The sequence below is a fragment of the Notolepis coatsorum genome (genome assembly GCF_963971535.1).
Source record: "Notolepis coatsorum genome assembly, chromosome: 11".
In the NCBI taxonomy this organism is placed as follows: Eukaryota; Metazoa; Chordata; class Actinopteri; order Aulopiformes; family Paralepididae; genus Notolepis; species Notolepis coatsorum.
In genome coordinates, this window is record NC_140175.1 from 93778599 (window position 1) to 93802238 (window position 23640).

General features: G+C 45.3%; 1 protein-coding gene across 1 annotated transcript in view; it reads left to right on the plus strand.

Annotated features, from left to right (window-relative positions):
* The window catches only part of loxhd1a (lipoxygenase homology PLAT domains 1a), a gene marked incomplete at both ends in the record, with an annotated part of 180996 nt that overhangs the window by 8378 nt on the left and 148978 nt on the right, over window positions 1–23640 (plus strand). Inside the window, 6 exons of the mRNA XM_084324540.1 lie at window positions 120–200; window positions 1979–2163; window positions 11321–11419; window positions 12164–12312; window positions 13680–13803; window positions 17294–17544. Coding sequence (XP_084180666.1) covers window positions 120–200; window positions 1979–2163; window positions 11321–11419; window positions 12164–12312; window positions 13680–13803; window positions 17294–17544 — 889 coding nt within the window. The remainder of the gene's footprint in view (window positions 1–119; window positions 201–1978; window positions 2164–11320; window positions 11420–12163; window positions 12313–13679; window positions 13804–17293; window positions 17545–23640) is intronic.

Consider the following 23640-nt stretch of genomic DNA (forward strand, 5'->3'; position numbering starts at 1 on the left):
CCCCACACACAATATGTCTCTTGTATGTTCTCTCCTCTCCCTCCCTCTCTCTCTCCCCACACACAATATGTCTCTTGTATGCTCTCTCCTCTCTTACATCGTCTCTTCTCGCGTTACAGAAGCCGGACAGCGTTCGAGAAGAATAAATCCGACGTGTTCAGGATCAAGACGCACAACGTGGGGCCTCTGCGGAAGCTGAGGTACTGCAGAGTCACACAGTCACACTCCGTCCTCCATAAACGCAGCTGTTTTCCATTATCTTCCTCTTCTATGGCGTATATACCGCTTCCCATGACCCTCTTAGCGCACGTAGTCATCTCTGTTCTCACCGCGGTGAGCTCTCTATAGCCGCTGTGTGAACTCACACCCGTGATTAACCCTTTCACTACCACACGACAGAAGGTTAACCTTTCACTACCACACTACAGACGGCCTACCGATATTATCGGCCGATATTGCCATTAAAATGTAATATCAGAAATGATTATCGGTTTACATTTTTTACATTTATTTAACCTTTATTTACCCAGGCAAGCAAGTAAGAACAAATTCTTATTTTATTTATTGTGAAAAGTATGCATAATGTTGTTTTTTTGGGGGGGGAAACCCTGCATATATCGGTATCGGTTGATATCGGTATCGGAAATTAAGAGTTGGACAATATCGGTATATCGGATATCGGTAAAAAAGCCACTATCGAGCATCCCTAGTTAAAAGGTCATCGATCATTTGCGTTCACTGGCTCACTGTACGCCAAACAACATCAGCTTACTTACAGGGCCGAGCAATAGGACCCTACTTTCCAACAGATGCCCCCCCCCCATTTGATCTGAGTGATGATGAAGAGTTTAAGCCCCATCTGTTGATCTGGGTCACAACCAGGACCTCCGAATGAAAAGAGGAGGCGGCAGGATTACGTCGGGAGGCCGGCACCCAGGGGTGACAGAAGTGGAAAAGAGCACAGCTGTAACACTGCAGGTTATCATGTCGTTATCCAGAATGTTCTGTAAATCCTGCCGCAGGGCGGAAGGTTTTGTCGTGTGGGAATTGCAGACTTAAAGGGGCACTTAAAAAAACAAAAACAATGCTGATTTATTTTGCACATAGTCTCACACACATCCAAAAACTCAAAACAGTTTTGCGCACGTTCATTTAGATTTAGTTATTGAGAGTAAATCAATTTGATTATGGTATGATCCCATCTCAATTCATCACACAGTGTAGTTGCCGGTAAAAACAAGGGGAAATATATTTTTTTTACACAAAACGATATTCGCATAAACTATTCAACCTTTTGTTATTTAACAACTATTTGAATATTCCAAAATCGATGCCCATCCCTATGTGATACGATGAGCTCATTCACAACGTCCTGCCCTGCGGCGTGAAAGCAGGGTGGCACCGACATAGATATAATATAGACTATATAGACTTATATTATATAAAGACTAGATGGCGCAAGGCGGAGTCTCCAGCGTAGTTCACCGGCGGCCATCTTGTTACGGTCAACTATTCTGGTACGTATTATGGTAGCTGCTGTAAGGTGAGTGATTTGCACAACCAAAAATATTCTTAAATTAACTTGCTGAAATCTTGACAGATTTACAAACAGTTTGGTGTATTACAAACGTTATTAATAACGTGGCTATGATTCTTGCTTGGAAGAATTTTTATTTAAAATTCTTTATTTTCATATGAAAGTCCATTATAAGTACGCAGTATGATAACTACATCTCTGACGTTTTTAACAAACCAAACGGTTGAAAATTTAGCAAGCTATGGTTATTTCAATAGTACATCATACACTATAGACATTCATGTTATGAGTGGGCGTGCTGCCCGTAGCAAGATGTCCGCCATGTGGCAACGTCGGTCTCCATTGGCCAGCAGTGCGGGTGAGTCATCTAGTCTTTATATATATATATAAATAATGGGCACCGGTGCCACGATTTACATCCGCCCCGTGTCCCCTCTCCAGGATCGAGCACGACAACACAGGGATGAGTGCCAGCTGGTTCCTGGACCGGGTGGTGGTGACCGACATGATCCGGCCCCACCTGCGCTTCCACTTCGCCTGCAGCAACTGGCTGAGCCGCGAGGAGGGCGACCACCTGACCGTCAGGGACCTGCTGGGGAGCCTCAATGAGATGGACGTCCCCAAACGTAGGTCTCATCGATTGATTGATTGATTGATTGATTGATTGCAGAATGGGGTACAATACAGTACAGCTCAATACACACAATTGTTAAGGGAATGCAGACCAGAGAAAGACTTTTGTCTTGTTTACATCAGGGTCCCCCATCTCTTTCCCCCAATCCGTCAGAAGTAGAATGTGGAATGCTTGTCAAACGTCGCCCTCTAGGGGGTGAATGAGCCCCACTTTGTTTACATTTTCTGTTTTTGGTCTGACGTGCGGGTTGGACTTGATGGGTATGGGGGGGGGGTTGTTACTGCTGGCCACACCTCAGGCTCTGCCATGAGAGGTTGAGACAAATTTGCACTATAATAAGTTACTAAACTCCAACCACTAAAACAAAAGATATAAATAAAGTGCAATTCCAAGCGTAGGGGGTGGGGGAGGGGCTCTTTTGCCTCAGTTTGACGGCATTACAGATTCTACTTTTAATAGGGAATGTCACCCATTTTAAGAATTTGAACATCTTATTCCTGTTCCTCTGTCAGGAACATTCAGCCAATATGTGTAAACATCCGACAAATCTAAGAGAGAAGCCTCAAAGTTGTGATGTCACATAGGATGTACGATCTGGAGCTCCATAGATAATGAATTGATTTACTAGGTCTTACTATACTCTTACTCTCTATACTTGGCATAGGCACTCTATACTCTTACTCTTTATACTTGACATAGGCGCTCTATACGCTTACTCTCTATACTTGACATAGACCCTCTATACTCTTACTCTCTATACTTGGCATATGGGCTGTGGGGGAAATAAGAGCTTGTCTCCTCCCTTTCACCAAACCTCCAGTTTATGGTGTCCCCCCTCCCTCCTCCTGGGTATAAATAGGTCCCCTTTTCTGTGAATCTTCTTACTATACTTGACATACTCTAAAGTAGAGTCTAAAATAGGTAAAATAGGATAAAACAACTGAGAGAATAACATTTCATGCCCCTTGACCACAATTATATCATAAAATATGTGTTTTCATTGGAAACCTGTGCTTATATGCCTTGTCTCCACTAGCCAGGGTTTAGCCAGGGTTTAGCCACGGTTTAACTGTGCTGTGGCCTGTCTGGTGCACAATGAGCATCTCGCAGAACCTGACCAAACCTGGCTGGACCCCGGCTGAGACAGACACCTTTCACAACCTGGCCAGACCTGGCGACTGAGACTGTTTCGTCACGGTTTAGCTCGTGTTCCACAGTTGGTGGTGTACATTTTTAAAAGGTTGCCTAGCGACCGGAGAGTTTACAAGAAACACAATGGGAGACACAAACCCAACCATAACCATACCGTTATGGCTAGCCCCCAGCCAGGCTAATGGAGACAAGGCACTATAGTGTGTTTGGAATATTTTCCCTGAAACAGCTCAGCCTTGGCATACACATGATCTTACACACAGACACCCTGGAGTTACGCGTTTCACGTCTGAGCAGACTTCAGTGTGGAGTGTGTAATCTCCTCTGTGAGCCTTGTATCCTTGGGCGTTATGTGATCCGGCGTCTTCAGTGTCACTGCGTCACTCAGGGAGCGCGGCGCGGGGCTGCCAGGGGACACACTATAGGCAGGATGGGGTACACATGTGCCTCCTCGCGGGACTCAATGTGACCCGTGGCCAGACACTGAACACTGTGGTCTCTCTGTGTGTGTGTGTGTGTGTCCCTCATGTCACCACTTCCTGCTCCTCTGTCCGTTTCAAGATGGAAACAGTGGTCAGAACTGTGTGTCTATTCTGTTCCCACAGCGTCCAGCTCGTGTTTGGCACACAGATACTTGCGTAATCTAACTATAAAGGAAGGAATCTCTGCGTGTCTGTGTGCGAGCGTATGCGTCTGTAGTTTGTACAGGGTTCGCACAAGGTCCTTGAAGTGCTTAAAGTGCTGGATTTTTTTTACAAAAAAAAAAAAAAGCCAAGGCCTGGAATTCCTTGAAAACAGCAAATGTTTTAACAAGGTGCTTAAAAAGTCCTTGAAATTCAAATCAACCATTCGCATTGAAAGTTCAAGTCAATCCAAGTCAAGTCAAGAGTTTTATTTGTCACGGCATACAAGTATACAATGAAATGCGGGTGGTCTTGCCCGCAATGATGTGCAATACAGTAGTACAACATATAATAGAATCCAATAAAACAACATTGTGCAATAAACAGGTAACATAGTGGGGCATCTCGGTATTTCAGTTTTCAGTGTTCAAGGCTCTGATGGCCTGGGGGAGAAAAAGCTGAGCCGAAGCCTCTCTGTCCTAGTATCTGGGGTTCGCAGGCTGGAACAGGCTGTTGTTGGGGTGGTGAGGGTCTTTCATTATTCTGCAGGCTCTGGATTTGCACCTCTTGTTGTGTCCATCCATGATAAAATTGTTCTGAATTAAGAAAATGGATTTTTAATTTAAAGTGTAACTAATTGTCGGAAATTGGTTTTAAGCCATAAATATTGGATCCGATTTTTTTTCTCTATAAAAAACGGCATTTAAAAGTGAAAAAGTGAAAAAGTAAAAGGATTGTATCCTTTTAAAAATAGTGCTTAGAAAAGTACTTGAAAGTCCTTGAATTTCATTTTGCAATGTCTGTGGGAACCCTGTTTGTATATCTCGAGAACTGTTCATCCAATCGACTTTGCGCCTGGCAGTTTGTATTGTTGAGGACACAGAGAGGAGTGCAGTTTTGTATTTGGTTCAATTTTTAGCCAGATGGTGGCGCTATAGTGAGTGCCTGTCCTTTGCATATCTCGTGAACCGTTTTCATCAGATCGACGTCACGCTCAGTGCGTGCGTTTCTGCGGACCCAAGGGAGTTGGTCAGACGGTGGTGCTATAACAACAAACTTTAACACATATCTCGAGAACCGGTCATCGGATGGACTTCACACTTGGCGGGAGGGCAGTGTCTCATCATGTGAAGTCGATCGGATGATCAGTTCTCCACAAGGTTCCATACGTGGAACAGCCACATGTATGGAATGGTATGTCCACATGTATGGTATGTCCACAATCCACATGACTGGAATGGTATGTCCACATGTATGGAATGGTATGTCCACATGTATGGAATGGTATGTCCACATGTATGGTATGGTATGTCCATGTATGGAATGGCCACATGTATGGTATGTCCACATGTATGGAATGGCCACATGTATGGTATGGTATGGCTACATGTATGGTATGTCCACATGTATGGAATGGCCACATGTATGGTATGGTATGGCTACATGTATGGTATGGCCACATGTATGGTATGGCTACATGCAGGGCCGCCTGGGAGAAATGCGAGGCCCTGTGCGAGATTTTTTCTTCTTCATACAGTCAACATATTCTTAAATAATAGCGCTGCCCGAGGCTGGGCATGATACAGTCAACATATAGCAAGAGAGAGAGCAAGAGAGAGCTCCCGTTCTACAGTCAATATACAGTGTTATCGCTGCACAGTTGTGTGTGTTAGAAAGAGAGAGATAGAGAGAGAGCATGTCTGTTTGTGTGTGTGTGTTAGAGAGAGAGCATGTATATGTGTGTTAGAAAGAGAGAGAGAGAGAGAGAGAGCATGTGTGTTTGTGTGTTAGAGAGAGAGCATGTATGAGAGAGATACGCAAAGATGAGCCCCTAAAGGATATTCAACTTTTAATGGAAGAACAAAACAGAAGGAAAAGATAATTTCACAAAGGCAACATGAATATTATACATAGATCCAAAAGGACAAAGATCAACACTTAAATCCAAAGAGAAGAGGGTCTATACCAGAGAAAACAAAGTAGCAAGGAGCCAATGGCCGACATCAGCTAAATAGGCTAACTGCAAATAGAGTAGCCAGGTACTGACACCAGGCCACACACAGCTTTGGCCAACGCTACCCAAGCTACACAAACGACCAAGACAATTCACACACAGCACATGTCGTATCTCCAAATGTTGTGAAGTAACATATGTCTTGCCTGGAAAAAAACATTGTTATTAACAAAACATTCGGGAGGGGAAGGAAGGAAGAGTGGGGTAATGTCCAATGGACATCTTACCTGAATGAATGAATGAATGAATGAATGAATGAATGAATGAATGAATGAATGAATGAATGAATGAATGAAAACTTTATTTAACAGATTGCAGAATGGGTACAATACAGTACGGCTCAATACATACAATTGTTAAGGGGATGCAGACCTGAGAAAGCCGTTTGTCTTGTTTCCATCAGGGTCCCCCATTTTCAATTCATATAGACATTTATGACATACACAACATACATGACATTTATGGCATAGGGCAGGGGTGGCCAACCAGTCAGAGACTAAGAGCCACAAAAATTACTGTGGTACCACAAAGAGCCACACCATATACCAGCGTTTCTCAACCTTTTTTTTCAGTCACGGCACCCTTCATGTGTTTATAGGTCTCACCCTCTGGCCTCTGAAGTTGCTAATGTCTTTTTTATTTGGGCCTCACAGGGTTAAAAGTACCCTGTGAGACCCACGGTTGCAAAATTACAAAATCACTTTTAGCCATTTAAAAAAATAATGTTTATTTAAAAAATGTTAAAGGGGAACTGTTTTACTATTTCTTTCACTATTTGGGCACTTTTACACAATTCCTGTGAGTCTATGGAACACCTAGGTTTAAAAAAAAAATGCATTGTTTTGTATTTCTAATCAAGTACTAAAAACCGCATTTTTCTAACTCAAGATCTTAAGCCGTTTTGAGGCTGGGCTCCAACCACTGTGTGGCCTGGTGCCAACTGCCACATCAACTGCCACATTATTATGCAGCTGAGAAATCTCTGACATCACAGATATGCACATTTTCAGATGACTCAGTTCAGTGAGGGTGAATATTGTGAGAGGAGAATTGGAAGAATGCGCCAATATGAGAATTAGAGACATAGATCCTATTAATATAAGTCCACATAGCTAAGAAACAATGGTAAACACTGAAAAAGGCCATTTATAAGATAGTTCCCCTTTAAGCACATGTATAGTCAATTGGTCCTGTTGTTCAGCCTCACAATGCTATTTGATAGTAATGTGTTTATATGTCCCACCCTCTGGCCTCTGAAGTTGCTAATGTCTTTTTAATTTGGGCCTCACAGGGTTAACCTCTTAAGCCCGAGATATACAGTAAAAGTGTATATTTTCAGCATTACGTTTGTTTACCAATTATTTTAACTGTTATTAGTGAAATATAAGATTATAGAAATCTCAGGGCATTGAGTCGGAAACCGGCGCATATTGACAGGAGGAAGTGGCACATCCAAAAGTGAGTGTAGTCTTTTGAAGGAAGAGACTCAGGGCTTTCAAATTTAGAAAAACTACCCTACCCAGCTCACACCAGCCCCTGTCAATCATCTGACTTCTGAATTTACTTTTTAATTTCTCTTATTTTTTGGGATTATCTCCCACAAACCTGAACGTTATTGCCATAAAACGGAACGCAGTTAGTTTCTCTACCTTTCTGTGAACGTCTTGCAAAAAACGGTGTTGCAATATGATGAAAAATGGTGGAGAAATTTACATTATAAAAAAGATGGCAGAATTCAGTACTGTATCTACAAAACCTTCTGTTTAATCATCTTCCCTTTATTCATTTGCTTAGATTTTTCAGGTCTGGTAAATTTTAGCATGGTGTTATTCACAGTCAAAGATAATTTTTTTTTAAATAGAATTGATATTCTCCTTTGGTTCATTACAATTTACTCAAGCCTAGTAACAGACACACTATTTCTGACACTGATCCATATATGTCCCTAGATTCAGATACCAAGAACATGCAAATGGACCATTTAAAAAAAAATTGTAAATGTTTATTCTACATCCTTATGGAATGAGTGACATAAAAGCACCTCAAAGGCACTAAAAAACAAATTACAAACATCTCAAAACAAGCTAGTCAGACTACTGCTTGACCTGACTCCTAGAACCCACCTCACCCCTGCCCACTTTGACAACCTAGGATGGCTTAGAGTAGACGACAGAGTACAGCAACTTGCAATGGGCCTGGTCTACAAGATACACTACGCGACCAAGGTACCCATGTACATGTCAAAATACTTCCCAAAGGTCAGTGAATACCACGATCACAACACCAGAGGGAGCTCCACAAATCATGTAAAACCCAGATTCGGCTCAAACAAGGGACTAAACACGTTTCGCAATTATGCCACATCAATGTGGAACGCCCTACCTAAAGCTGTAAAGGAATGTGAATCACTACCCACTTTCAAAAACACTCTCAAAAAACACCTACGTGAGACTGCAATTCGAAACTGGCCCCTACAAATGTCCTAACCTAGTTGTACAGTAAATGACCAAGTAAGGCTTTGTCAGTATTCCAATGTACAGTGTAAAATGTGTGTGTGTCCCCTACCCAACCCCCCCCCCCCCCACCTCCAATGTACAGCCCTCACTCACCCACCCAACCCCACCCCACCCACCCAACCTCCTCCAATGTACAGTTTCTACGCCAAATGTATATACACTCTTTTTCTGGACATTTTTGTATCACAAACAGTACTGTATTTGCAAATCTGATATGTCATAAATGTATAGATGTAGCAGTACTGTCTATCTGTATGTCATGTATGTCATATATGTTATGATGAATTGAAAATGGGGGACCTTGATGTAAACAAGACGAAAGTCTTTCTCTGGTCTGCATCCCCTTAACAATTGTATGTATTGAGCTGTACTGTACTGTACCCATTCTGCAATCTGTTAATATGTCATTAAGCTCTTCCGAGCTTCGGACCAGCCATTTCCAGTCGCATTTATTACCAGCATGTAATTCGTGAACATCTGGTGCCAAGTCTTGAACGGCATAGTACAGGGGTGGCCAACTCGCGGCTCGCGAGCCGCATGCGGCTCTTTGCCCATCAATGTGCGGCTCTTCCATCCAAAAAAATAAAATAAAAATGAAGCGCTACACAGATGCTAAGCGTGGCGCTCATGCACCTGTTTTTCGGGAGGGGGAGAGAGTCAGGATTAGAACACCACATCACGTCCCCAAAGCACACTCGAGATACAGTGCACCAATGACAGTGAAAAAGAAGATTGGCAAAAGCACCTTTCTGCTCAGTGATGGAAAGAAATGGAACGCATCCCGTCTGGCTCACACTTCGAACACTCCAGATGAGCATGACTTAGGGATCCGCCCTGCCCTGACAGCGCTCAGCGGTCACACTCCAGCACAGTCGCGTGCAAGAAACAAACCTAGTTGGCATCAGGACTTTGTTGCACACTGAGTGAGAACTAAGAGTAAAATTGGTTGAGCATATATAATTATATCTTGATAATGATTGAATAACCTGTGCTCCCTTTGTTTAATGATTACCTTGAGTTACCCGTTTTATGATACTGACTGTTGGTTCAGTTTACTTAAGAAAGTGGAAAAAGCAAAAGTTCTAAATTTGCATAATGCTGAGTAGCAAGTAACATTCTATTACAGAAAAGGGAGATGTTGTGTTCTGTAATGCATGTTGAAGATGTACTTCCCAAGAGTCTCCACTATGGGGCGTAGTTGATACAATGCCCTGTTATGCCTACAGCTGAAATGTGCAGAAGAAGTGAACACGCAGAAGGAGAATAGAACAGAATGTACCCTGCTGTAACCTACCATGCTAACCTGCTTGACTAAAAGGCTAAAAGAGTAACCTGCTTCCTGAGTCTTATTACTACACCTACCTACATACAAAATACTACGTACGTACTACATAACAGTATGGTATGGTATGGCCACATGTATGGAATGGCCACATGCTCCAAATGGCCACACACTCCAAATGGCCACGCGCTCCAAACGGCCACACACTCCAAATGGCCACGCGCTCCAAACGGCCACACACTCCAAACGGCCACACACTCCAAACGGCCACACACTCCAAATGGCCACACACTCCAAATGGCCACACGCTCCAAAAAGGCCACACACTCCAAACGGCTGTTACGGTTTGGTAGGTGTGTTGGACCCAGGTACAGTGCAGAACAGAGACGACAAGAGACAGATGTAGATTTTTTAATAAAGCCCTACATCTTTCATTAGAGTAGCTGAATGAACACGCACACGATGGTGATAAACAAAAGGGGAGAAATCTCCGTCTCCAAAACACGCTAAATCTGATTCACAATACATAGGAACTCATCACAATAATTGGGGAAAACAAAGGGGAGAAAGCAAGGTCTCCAAAACACACTAAATAGTAATTCCGTCAAACGACGGTACTGCATATACATATGATAAGAATAATCCTTTAACAACTAAATACAATCTGCAATCAAAGTGGCACAGCGATTCATAACATCGTGAACAAACTTATCCTCCGTGGCAAGGAGCGATAAAACTAAACATGTAGGTATACTCACGGACAGTTTCAGTGATTGACTGACGGTGTTTGTGTGACACAGAAGAGAATATAAAGAGACATTTAATGAGTCACACCAGGTACAAATGAGTGTAATTAGGACAGGTAGACAGGGCAATTACCCACCAGGTAACGTTAGCGGGGAAGCCCTCCAACAATGCTGCAAGCGTTAATACTGGGAGCCAAGCTATTGGCCCGTTGCGAACGGGCACGTGTTTTCCGAACGGCCAACAGCACGCTTGTGTATGCTTGTGCACACAACACAATGCACGGATACACACATGTAAGTCGCCTACACACACACACACACACACACACACACACACACACACACACACACACACACACACACACACACACACACACACACACACACACACACACACATATACACACACACATTGCCATGAATATTTCACTTGGAAACAGGCTTATTATAGCTTAGGATGAACTCAATCTGTTGTCACACGAGACACACACACACACACACACACACACACACACACACACACACACACACACACACACACACACACACACACACACACACACACACACACACACACAGACAAGCCACAAACCAGCATGTACAGCTGAAACCTTTGTCTCCTAATGACAACACAGTAGTACTAATAATTACCTAACTCGTCAGGCGGCAAATTGGTCGCGCCTCTGTGATACGACAATGAGAATCCCTCAGCAGTGTGAAGACCTGTTTGCCCTCCTCCCCGCATCACTCCATTAATGTGACTCGCTGTGCCACTGAGTCTCCAACTGTCTGTTCGCTTGTGTTTCCTCCCCCCAGTGAATAAATACATCGTGAGTGTCTTCACTACAGACGTCAAGGGCAGCGGGACAGACGCCGATGTCTACCTGAACATCTTCGGAGAGAACGGAGACACAGGTGACACAGGAAGCTCCGCCATTGTTTGTACAACAACGTGCCTCGCTATGATGGCTAGGGATGGGTACCGAATCCGGTACTTTTAAGGGTATCGACCGAATCACGTCGGCACTACCGAGTACCGATTCACGTGAGATCCACCGGTGCCACATTTCGGTAATGAAAAAAAAAAACGACTTTTGTCCGATGACATCAACGTTTAGTTTACCGCAAAACGAAACCTATGAAGTGTGCCGCACGTTCACATCAACATTCACGCGCACAATACTGCATAATTAATAAACAAACTTGAACTTGAAAACTTGAATACACTCTTACCTAGGATTTGACTTGATTCAACAACAACAAAGCAGTCGGGGCAATGGCAAGCCGAAAAACGGTCGCAAGTGTGGTTACACTTTACAAAGCTAGATGCAGACAACGCTCGCTGCAATATTATATATTATGTATATATTAACTAATTGTTCTAAATAAATAATAATGATAATAAATAATTAGAAGTTTGGACTCATTTTTTACAACTGAGGTAGGTAGTTTCCATTTTTAGACACTAAAGTACCGAAAAAAGGTACCGTCGGGTACCGGTATCGATTCAAGGTATCAGTTCAAATGTGAACGGTACCTAACCCTAGCTATGGCTCAGCCAGTGCTATTGACTGTCGATGTCTTCACTGTAATGTCAGTGTGTTTGATCATTCGTGTCAAATAATTGGTTTTCGGGTTTTGTTCCATCGTGTCAAAAAGGGGAGAGACGGTTGGACAGCGACAAAGACAACTTCGAGCGCGGGACGGAGGACAAGTTTACCATAGAAGCACCGAACTTAGGAAGACTCAAGAAAATCACCATCGGACACAACAACAGAGGGTCATCAGCCGGCTGGTCTCTAGATAAGGTACAGTACACATACACACACACACACACACACACACGCACACACACACACACACACACACCCTCCACCCGTAACCTTCGCTCTGCCAACACCAATCGCCTCCGTCCCCGCAGGACCAAGCTCCGCACCATGGGTGACCGGGCCTTCTGCTCGGCTGCTCCTCGCCTATGGAGTGCCCTCCCTGACTACCTCAGAGCACCACAGACCACTGATTCTTTTAAAAGAGGACTAAAAATGTACCTCTTCACCAAAGCTTTTTCTTAGTTTTAACCTTTTATACATGCCATGTGTGTTTTATCCCTTTTTTTATTTATGTTTTTATCCCTTGTTTTTTTTTGTTGCCTATGTTTTTAAAGCCTATGTTTTTACCCTGCATGTAGCACTTTGAGATTTGGCTTCAAATGTAAAGCGCACTACAAATTAAATGTATTATTATTATTATTATTATTATTATTATTATTATTATTATTATTATTATTATTATTATTATTATTATTATTATTATTATTATTATTATTATTATTATTATTATTATTATTATTATTATTATTATTATTATTATTATTATTATTATTATTATTATTATTATTATTATTATTATTATTATTATTATTATTATTATTATTATTATTATTATTATTATTATTATTATTATTATTATTATTATTTGTTCCCTGGGTGCTTGTGGTGGCACACTGCTCCTAAGTGGTTAGGATGGGTCAAATATAGAGGAACCATCTCCCCACGCGGAGAATGCACTCAGTGTACCCTCTCTGAGCACAGCCAACTCAGTATGTTGAGGGGGCGTGACCCTCTGTTAATTGAAAGCAGATGTCAATTAGTATCGTATTCGTAATTAAGTTTTCAAATGTAAACAAATGAATTGGACCAGTGTGATTGGTTGCTATGCGAGATTAAGCAATCAATTAATTAAATCAATTAATTAATGCTAGCAGGTAATAAATTGTCACATTTGCTGTGGATGTTTTTGAACCATTCAAATCAACTAAATTGTAGCAAACTAGTTTCATTACTTGTTTGTGGGCTAACTAGCTGATATCCTTTACAACTACTGACAGACTGACTGATGGGCCAATCAGAGTAAACATGTACAGTATATATTTCAAAGGAAGTAGATTAGATATCTGAAATGATTTGATTCTGTTGATATCCAGGGGATAGACCATTTTCACAACAACAGTTGTGAAAAAATGCAAATACAAGATTGATTTGACTGAATCTTTAAAACACACTCACACACAGACACACAGACACACACACAGACACACAGACACAGACACACACACACACACACACACACACACACACACACACTGGAGATGCTGAGTCATAGTGTCTCTGTACAGGTAATGATCGATGACATGGGGAACAAGGAGGTGTACGAGTTCCAAGTCAACCGCTGGTTTGCCATGGACGAGGGTGATGGCAAAATACAGAGAGATTTCCTGGTGGGCTCAATACAACCTATGGGTGAGCATGATGAAGGCACAACACAATGGACTCCAATATAGGAAGCTACCTATTTAATATCTACCTGTCAGCTAAAGAGGGCAATCTCAAGGGTTAGAATTAGGGATGCTCGATATTGGCTTTTTTACTGATACCGATATACCGATATTGTCCAACTCTTAATTTTCAATACCGATATAAACCGATATCAACCGATACCGATATATGCAGGGTTTCCCCCCCAAAAAATTTAATAATTTCAGGTAATTAACATTACATCTCTTGTTGTGGAATTAACACAACATTATGCATACTTTTGACAATAAATAAAATTATAATTTGTTCTTACTTGCTTGCCTGGGTAAATAAAGGTTATAGAAATGTAAAAAAAAAAAAAGAAAAAAAAAAAATTGAAAACCGATACCGATATTTTCCGATATCAAATCAAATCAAATCAAATTTATTTATAAGGCCCGACAACACACGTTAATGTCCCCATGGGCCGTACAGGTCTTCTTTAAACAAGTCAAGAAGAAAACATAACAATAAGTCAAGAACAGAACAAGAACACCATAAGGTCCAAAAATGTTTAGATGAATGCAAATAAATGAAAGAATGAAAGAATGCAAGCACTCCCAGACATACCCCACGCGAAGGTAAGGAAAAACTCACTAAAACCTAACGATAGGGAAAAAAGCTCCACAGGCAGTGTGGAGGAGAGAAACCTTAGAAGGGCCATTCAAGGGGGGATCTCCCTTCTTAGATGTTGGTGATAGTAGTGTTGCAGACGGACAGTTGGTAAGCATGCACTCATGTGTGTAGTGAAACACAGATGAGTGCATGCAATAGCAACTGAACATTTTGAAAAATTAAAGATAGAGCTAATAGCGATAGCAACTGAACATTTTGAAAGATTAAAGATAGAGCTGATAGCGGATCTATTTGAGGCACAGGGGCGGCGCAAAGAGGGTCACGTCCTCCCCGTCTTAGTCACGGGACATTCAACACTCCGGTCATTGCTCAGGGACAGCCGGAGACAGGGAGATAGGGGGCGACGCAGAGAGGGTCGCGAACTCCCCGACATCATCGCGGGACGTCCGGCACTCCGGTCACCACTACGAGACCTCCGGAGACAGGGGGGCACGCAGAGGGGGTCGCAACCTCCCGGCCTTCATCACGGGACGTCCGACACTCCGGTCAGCACTCCAGGACAGCAAGTCATAGGGGGACAGGGAGACGGGACAGGCGTTAGACAGCTCATGTGATTGTAGTGGGCGGACATAGCAATAGATACAAGTGGTAAGCATATATGTGAATGGAGTAGATATATGAAGTAAGCATATTATGTGAATAGAATAGAAGTACTTAACCCAGCAATGAAACCGCGTTGACTGTTAATCTGTTAACAGTCTGTTAATACTGTTAATCAGTTGACAGGACCACGGACAGACGACGGTAAATAACTGATCCAAGGCCTCGGAGGAGCATGTAGAGCAGTCACTACAATCTTGGCTAAGACCCCGAGGCATCCATCACCTTAGTCAGCGCCAGGAGACGGGCACTCAGAGAGATGGGGGAGGGAAGGGTCGATATCACATTTTAATGCCGATATCGGCCGATAATATCGGTAGGCCGATAATATCGGACATCCCTAATCCAAGGGTGTTGCAGTGGTGCCGTGACCCAGATGGGTTTCCTGCAGGATGAAGGTCAAAGTCCTTCAGGCACAGGAAGTCCTTCATTCCGACAGCCACCAGACTTTATAATGCATCACTGTGCCTCACTGCATCACTGAGCACAGGGTGACAGTACAGCCTGGCGAAATCTTCCTGGACACTTTACTTAAAATGTTTACACTTATTACTGTGCATTGTACTGTATATTTATGTATATTTCCTGTATATTTTTGGCTGTATAGTCTATATTTAAGATTTTAGAATGTATATATATTACATACCAGAATGTCTATCCCGGACCGTATTTTATTCTTTATTCTATTTTATTCTTATTTTGTGTGCCGAATTTCCCTCGGGATTAATAAAGGATTTCTATTCTATTCTATTCTAATATCCCCTTTAGCCTGAAGCCTAGTAAGCCTAATATCCCCTTTAGCCTGAAGCCTAGTAAGCCTAATTTATCCTTTAGCCTGAAGCCTAGTACGCCTAATATCCCCTTTAGCCTGACACCTAGTAAGCCTAATATCCCATTTAGCCTATCTCCTTTAGTCAAAGGGATGGAGGGAAGTTGTTTCACTGATATGCAAAATACAGATACATCTACAGTATATAGTACCTCAATCAAAATGAATAGTCCACACACTGTTAACCTTGCTCTCACTGTTTGTTTATTAACTGAGAGATCAACGTTTCGATCATAAATGAAGGATCTTCATCGGGATAGAAAAAGATCCTGATGAAGATCTGTATGTGATCAAAGCGTTGCTCGTCTTCGATCCTCCGTTTGTCCTGGACCCGACTACCAGTGTGGCTGTGCCAGTACATGTTCTACCAGTGTGTGTGTGTACAGTACATGTTCTACCAGTGTGTGTGTACAGTACATGCTCTACCAGTGTGGGTGTACACTACAGTACATGTTCTACCAGTGTGTGTGTGTGTGTACAGTACATGCTCTACCAGTGTGGCTGTACAGTACATGCTCTACCAGTGTGGATGTACAGTACATGTTCTACCAGTGTGGCTGTACAGTACATTCTCTACCAGTGTGGCTGTACAGTACATGTTCTACCGTGTGGGTGTACAACAGTACATGCTCTACCAGTGTGGCTGTACAGTACATGTTCTACCGTGTGGGTGTACAACAGTACATGCTCTACCAGTGTGGCTGTACAGTACATGCTCTACCAGTGTGGCTGTACAACAGTACATGCTCTACCAGTGTGGCTGTGCCAGTACATGTTCTACCAGTGTGTGTGTGTGTGTGTGTGTGTGTGTGTGTGTGTGTGTGTGTGTGTGCGTGTGTGTGTGTGTGTGTGTGTGTGTACAGTACATGTTCTACCAGTGTGTGTGTACAGTACATGTTCTACCAGTGTGTGTGTGTGTGTACAGTACATGTTCTACCAGTGTGTGTGTACAGTACATGTTCTACCAGTGTGGCTGTACAGTACATGCTCTACCTTTTGTATGCAGTAGCCTAAGTGTTTTATCCTTTTTTTTTTATGTTTTTATGCCTTGTTTTTATAATTGCCTATGTTTTTAAAGCCTATGTTTTACCCTGTAGCACTTTGAGATTTGGTTCCAAATGTAAAATGCACTACAAATTAAATGCATTAGTAATTATTATTATTATTATTATTATTATTATTATTATTATTATTATTATTATTATTATTATTATTATTATTATTATTATTATTATTATTATTATTATTATTATTATTATTATTATTATTATTATTATTATTATTATTATTATTATTATTATTATTATTATTATTATTATTATTATTATTATTGTTATTACCAGTTAATCCTCTGTTTCTAAATCTCCACAGCGATTGTGTACAATGTCAAAGTCATGACGGGTGACGTGAGAGGCGCGGGTACCGACTCCAAGATCCACATCATCATGCACGGCACCAAGGGCATGAAGAACAGCGGCAAGATCTTCCTGGAGGGCGGCCTGTTCGAGCGCCGCCTCATCGACATCTTCAACGTGGAGATCTGTGACCTCATCAGCCCTCTCAGCAGAGTCACCATTGGACACGATAATGCGTCCGTGGGCGCTGGATGGTACTGTGAAAAGGTAGTTAGTGCCTATAGCTTCACCTGTTAAAAGCTCTGGACTCTGTCTATCATTCTGCCCTAAGGTTTATTACTGGCGACGGGCATGATACACACCACTGTGTCCTTTATGCAAAGGTTGGATGGTCTTCTCTGGTTGAAAGGCATAACTATCATTGGTATTTTTAAAGCCCTTATTGGTAAACTTCCCTCTTACATCACAACACTGTTAGAATGGAATCTTGGAACCTATTCTACACGTTCAAATGCTTTTTCCTTTGATACTTCCAACACCTGGAATACCTTCCAACGGACTCTAAAGTTGGAGGGTCTTCCTTCCTTTTCTGCATTTAAAAGTATGATCTCCGACCACTGTGTATCGACATGTAACTGTCTTAACAGTTTTCATTGTTTCATTGTTTATTGTTGTTTATTGTGCCTATATGTATGAACTTGCTGCTAAACTGAGTCTTGTAAGCTTGTTGTCGCTGTAAATGAGGGTAACCTCAGTGTCTTACGAGTTGAAATAAAGGTTTGAAATTAAATTAAATGAAATTGCCCATCCGTAAATAACTCCAGGGGGTGGGTCTTTGAAAGTTTCATCACCTCTATTCCGTAAGTGAGAAGTTGTTTGTAATTGAAGGAGGTTGAATATCTGGAGTTGGATGACCAATATTGACAATCAGAGGACTGGTAGCTGATGTGTTGTGGTCCCTCGATTCCTTGAAACGAAACTTACGGTAAAAGAAAGAAAGTGTCATCATTTCCATTAAAACCCACATTTCCTTGTTATGTGACAGTGTATTTCCTTGTCATGTAATCGATAGTTATATTAGTATTGGCTGAGCGTCCCGCTCTGAGCCTTATGAGATACCCCTTATCTCCTATGGTACCTATTGTACCCCAACGAACAACTAAATGCACCCACACCTGAAGGAGCCCCCGCCCCTATGGAGGCGTAGCCTATATAACCATGACTCTGGTCACCAAACACTCTTCCTCGCCAAATCTCGTTCCAGGAAAAGATCCCTCAAGAGGGAACTCAGGGCCGCGCAGAGCGGGACGCTCAGCCAATACTAATATAACTAGGTTATATACATAACCTATCGTTATATATCGTATTTGCTTATCGCGTCCCGCTCTGAGCCTTATGAGATATGGGTTAGAGCGGACGCGAGACCCGACAGATGTACCCCCTGAGGACCCGTAAGCCCACATCAAGGGGTGCGGGGAGCCCTGTCACCCCATCCTTCCTAGTGAAGGGGGGGGCGCAGTCAACTCCACCTGAATGCGAACAAGAGGGAACTAGAACCCCTTGAACACACCGCACAGGCGGAACCACGTGTGACTCAACACACTGTGGCCCATACCCACACACTCCTGCTACCCTACCAAAGGACGGGAAGCAGGAAGGCCACAGACCCCAGAACCGCCTGGGAGACAGAATCCCCGGTCATGTCCATGAGGTAAAACCTTACAAAGGGGCCCGGGGAGGACCATGAAGCTGCAGCACAGATGTCCTCCACCGAGGCCCCACCCAGGAGAGCGGCAGAGGCAGCCACCCCACGATTGGAGTGCGCCCTGACGCCCCCAGGGGGATCCTGCCCAGCCAATGTGTAGCAGAGGGCAATGCCCTCGCACAACCAATGGGACAGGCGCTGTTCGATATGAGAACCACCGTGACAGACAAAAAGCTGAACGGTGACCCCGAGGTCCTGAGTACGGCTGAGGCAATTCCCAAAGCACGGACCGGACATGACAGGTGAAGGCCTGCATCTAACTCACCACCGTGAGGAGGCGGATGAAACGCCTGAACCACAATATCCATGGAGCAGAAGAACTCCGGATATTTACAGGCACGAAGGCAGGATTAGGCCGCAGAGTGGCACCGCAATCGGAACGAAAGACAGGCACTCTGGGCGTATCGAGAGAGCACAAAGCACACCCACGCATCAGCGGAGGTGACGGCCAGCAAGAACGCGGTCTTGAACGACAGCTGTTCCAACGGCGCCTGCTCGAGCGGCTCAAACGGGGCCAAGGACAACCGACCGAGGACCAGTTGAAGATCCCAAGTCGGAGCCCAGGAGCGTTGCACCGGCTTAACGCGTCGAGCGCCAAGCAGGAAACGCTTCACAAGAGGGTGGCTGAACAAGACATCCCCTCAAACCCCTCATGATAGGAGGATATAGCTGCTGCATATACCCTCACCGTCGAAGCCGACAGTCTATCAAGGAGAGACTGGAGGTAACTAAGGACAGCATCCAGGGGGCAGGAGACTGAGTCCCGGCCCCCCGCCTTACACCACACTTGGAACATACGTCATCTGCCCGCGTAAGCGCGACAGTGGAGGGAGCATGCGCATTCCGGATGGTAACACCATCAGGATCAAGAACCTGCGCCCCTCAACGTACCCGTCCCAACAACTGACCTAACAGATGTATGGGGAAGAATCCCTGGCGGCACGGCATCGGTCCCAGACCTGCCTGGCTATGTCCAGACGTAATCCTCACCCATCAGGATGAGGACTGCCCCGCGACAGTACACCTGCACCCACATTCTCCCTGCCGGGGATGTGGGGAGCCCTCAGGCCGCGCAGATGGAGGACGCCCATAGCCAGCCGCCCGCCGCCTGGTGCAGACAGGGGGAGCGTACTCGTCCCTGTCTGTCGATACACGACACTGACGTCGTATCGTCCGTCCTGATCAACACCATTTGTGGACCAGAAGGACCGCTTTCAACACCAACACATTGAACGTAGCGCAGACCGGGCAGCATGGTTTGCCAGCTGCCCCCTACTGCGTTGGCCCGACGCGTCACCAGCGAGGGAGGCGTCGGTGAAAACGTGACGTGAGACAGCGCCGTAACCGTCCTAGGACAGAACCTCCCGAGCGTGTTGACAACACGCTCTGAGAGGGATGCCCATAGCCCTCCAACCGTTGACTGGGAAGAGGAGTACTCTACATCCAGTCTACAGCAACCCCAGGCTGGTAGAGACCTGCCTGGTACGAGACCTGACGATCCACCTTGACCGCGAAGGACCAGAACGTCATCAGGGCAGAACACTCCGTAACCCCTGACGACGCAGAGGCCCCAGTGCGGCCTCCACGCACTTGGTGAAGATGCGGGGAGCCAGAGAAAACCGAACGGCAGCCTCTGGTACTCATACGCTAACCCTGCAAAGGAAGCGTAGGTAAGCCCTAGGATGGAAGATCGGAGATGCGCATACGCATCCTACAGGTCTATGGAGGAGAACCAGACCCCCACCTGACAGTGTTCAACAGGTAGGAGACGATCCAAACAATGCTGAACCTTCCCATGGGACAGGTCCAGCCTGGGTCTTACACCCCTCCCTCCCGACTTCTCAGGCAGAGAACGCCGGGAGGAGAACGCCACGACGATGGCTTGCTTCGTCCACAGAGATTGGATCTCGTTAACCAGAGCTGTCACTGCTGGAGACCCTGACAATAGGGTCTGTACCAAACCTGAAAACGGGTGGGGTTGTGTAAACACAAGTCCCCGCCTCAGCGTTCTCTCCATCCACCTCGACATATGGTACTGCCGTAGTCATATGTGATGACACTCCCAACGCACCCGCCGTCACGTGGCGCAGGTCCGCCAGGAACTGTAGATAGTTGGCCCGGTCCCCCCACTGTGCGTAGCCAACCCTGGAACCGTGCGAGCAGCGCGTTCCGTGTCGGGACATCTGACCCTGACACCACCCACGAGGCAATCGCACCCAAGGGGGGACCCCGACAGAAAGGGCCGGTCTGATACGGGGGGCTTCCGATGAAAAAAGCCCCCCCACTGAACACCCCTCCAGAACATGCTGAGGAGTTGTTCTGCAGCCGGACATGCAAGGTGTAAGGACCCCATGGGTTCCTACACACCGTAGCCCTGCAGTGATATTACTACCACCCCAAATCACGCATGCCTGCGACCACTGCCAATATTTCAGGAGTGGGAGGCACCAACATGATACCTGGCCTGGCAAAGGCGAGGCCGGGGAAGCCCGCACTGTGTGCCTCAAAAGGTTTCGAGCCCCCCTGCTGACAACACTTAAGTTGACAGACGTAACACCAGGCTCAACCAACACAGCTTATGGTGTGGGAGCCGCTTGACAGCACAACATTCTCACGGACAGACCCAGGCTCAGCCATCAACTGGGTGTCAGCCCCTGTCCCCATGAGAAGCGAAAGGGGGGCCGCCCGCGCTTCAACGAAGGCACGCGGCCCGCAGCCAAAGGAAACAATCAGAGCCGACTTTTTCTGCTGGTGTTGGGGAAGGGAGTGATCGGAGAGCGGGCTGCTCGCGGCAGGACGGTGACGGCTTGTTTGTTCAAGCCGAACCCATCCTACATGGCCGATCCCTCGGCCGCCAAGGCTGTCGGCCTTGTGGACACCTGTCGAATCAACGCCCAGGATACCTCCGGCGGGGGAAAACATGGCCGCCTGTCGAGGGCCTCGTCATCGCCGCTGACGAGGCCGTGCTCTCTCTTATTCTGGCTGCGCGGTGTGAGGCGGTGTAGGGCCTAGGACAATACCGCCCGCGCTCCAGCAGAAGACCAAAATCCCCTGCGGAGAGGGGAACCCTGAGCGGTTATAGCTTGCGGCTGGGTCAAAGCTAATAACGTCAACAACCTCGCGCGATGTGTCGACGTCGGCTGGCCCTCAAGGCCCCGCCACCAGACACAATTTTTTTTTTAATAGAAAAAAACAGCAATTCGAACACAGTTCTAATTGCTGCCAATTCCATACCGTGGCGGTACAGGCTTTAACAGCCCACCAGCCACTCGCCAGGCCGACCCACCCATGGCGTCGGCCGGGCGAGGCACTGTTTCAATATGTCAAAAACAAAGGACTGATGTTAACACGGAGCACCAGTGGTGGTTGCAAACAGCAACCTCCACTGTGGTGTGCACCATGAAAGGGTTAAATGAATAAACGAACTAAACCACAAAATACTGTAGAATGAGCAAACCCATATACACAACGTTAAGGGGAGGCGGACCAGAGCGAACTAGTCCCGCCTTCATTCAAAATATTCACAACAGCACACCAGCCCTAGCTTAGCCCATTTACCAAAAAAGGTAAACAAAGCCCCCCCCGCACTACTCCCCCAGTATACCGATTGACCGTCAGTATGAATGGTTGAGTGGAGAGAAAGCTGTAGCAAGACAGACCTTCTCATAGCAGAGTGACAGAACGAAACAATAGCCCACTACACAGGGCCGCCTCAGGGGGTGGGGGGCCTCGTGTTTAAATTCGCACAGGGCATCACATTTCTCCCAGGCGGCCCTGCCCCTATACTACTACAGCCTAGCGTGAGGCGATGTGGAACCCAGATCAACAACCGCCTGCGCACAGACACGCAACATGTTTACCATGTCGGCTGGACCCATAGCCCCACTACCCGACGCCAATGTGGATAGGAACTAGCCAGCTGAGCCATAACCCGCCGTTAAGTCCCATCCTGCAGTAATATAGCTCTACTGCTACACCGCCGAGCTCACGCATCGGCCCCAGATGGGGACACCGTTCCATAGACCCCGCCGGAACACAAGGTAACATACCTGGCTAGGCTACCTAGCCACGGCCTACCCTGTTGTCAACCCATTTACCCGAAAAAAGGTAAATAGGACTCAGCAAAAAAAACCACAACAGCCACCGACTGACCTTCATTGATGAACCGGGCAAGAGGAGGGAGAAGTGACAACATCTCACGGCGGAGACATTAGAACAGCGTAGCAGTTAGTATGTAGCAGTAGTGGTAGCATGTGGCATTAGCGATAGCATGTAGCATAGCATTAGATGTTTAGCAGCACGCCCAAGACAGTTTGGAAACCGTTCACTGCAGTGAACGTTCACCAAACCATCCTGCCCCCGGCGCCAACACACAACATGGTTGTGTAACAAAACAAACCAGCATTACTAACACTAATACCCATGCCTGAAGACACAGGGCCTACCTGGGTACAAGCTGGCCCGACAGCCAATCTTGTACAGCTGAACCTTGATCTGCTGTCATCAGACGAGGAACATCAACATAGGCCCGTCGTGTCGCCGAAAACATGCTTTGAAGATGCCAGGGGCCAGCAACCTCCGGTAAGCTTTCAACATTA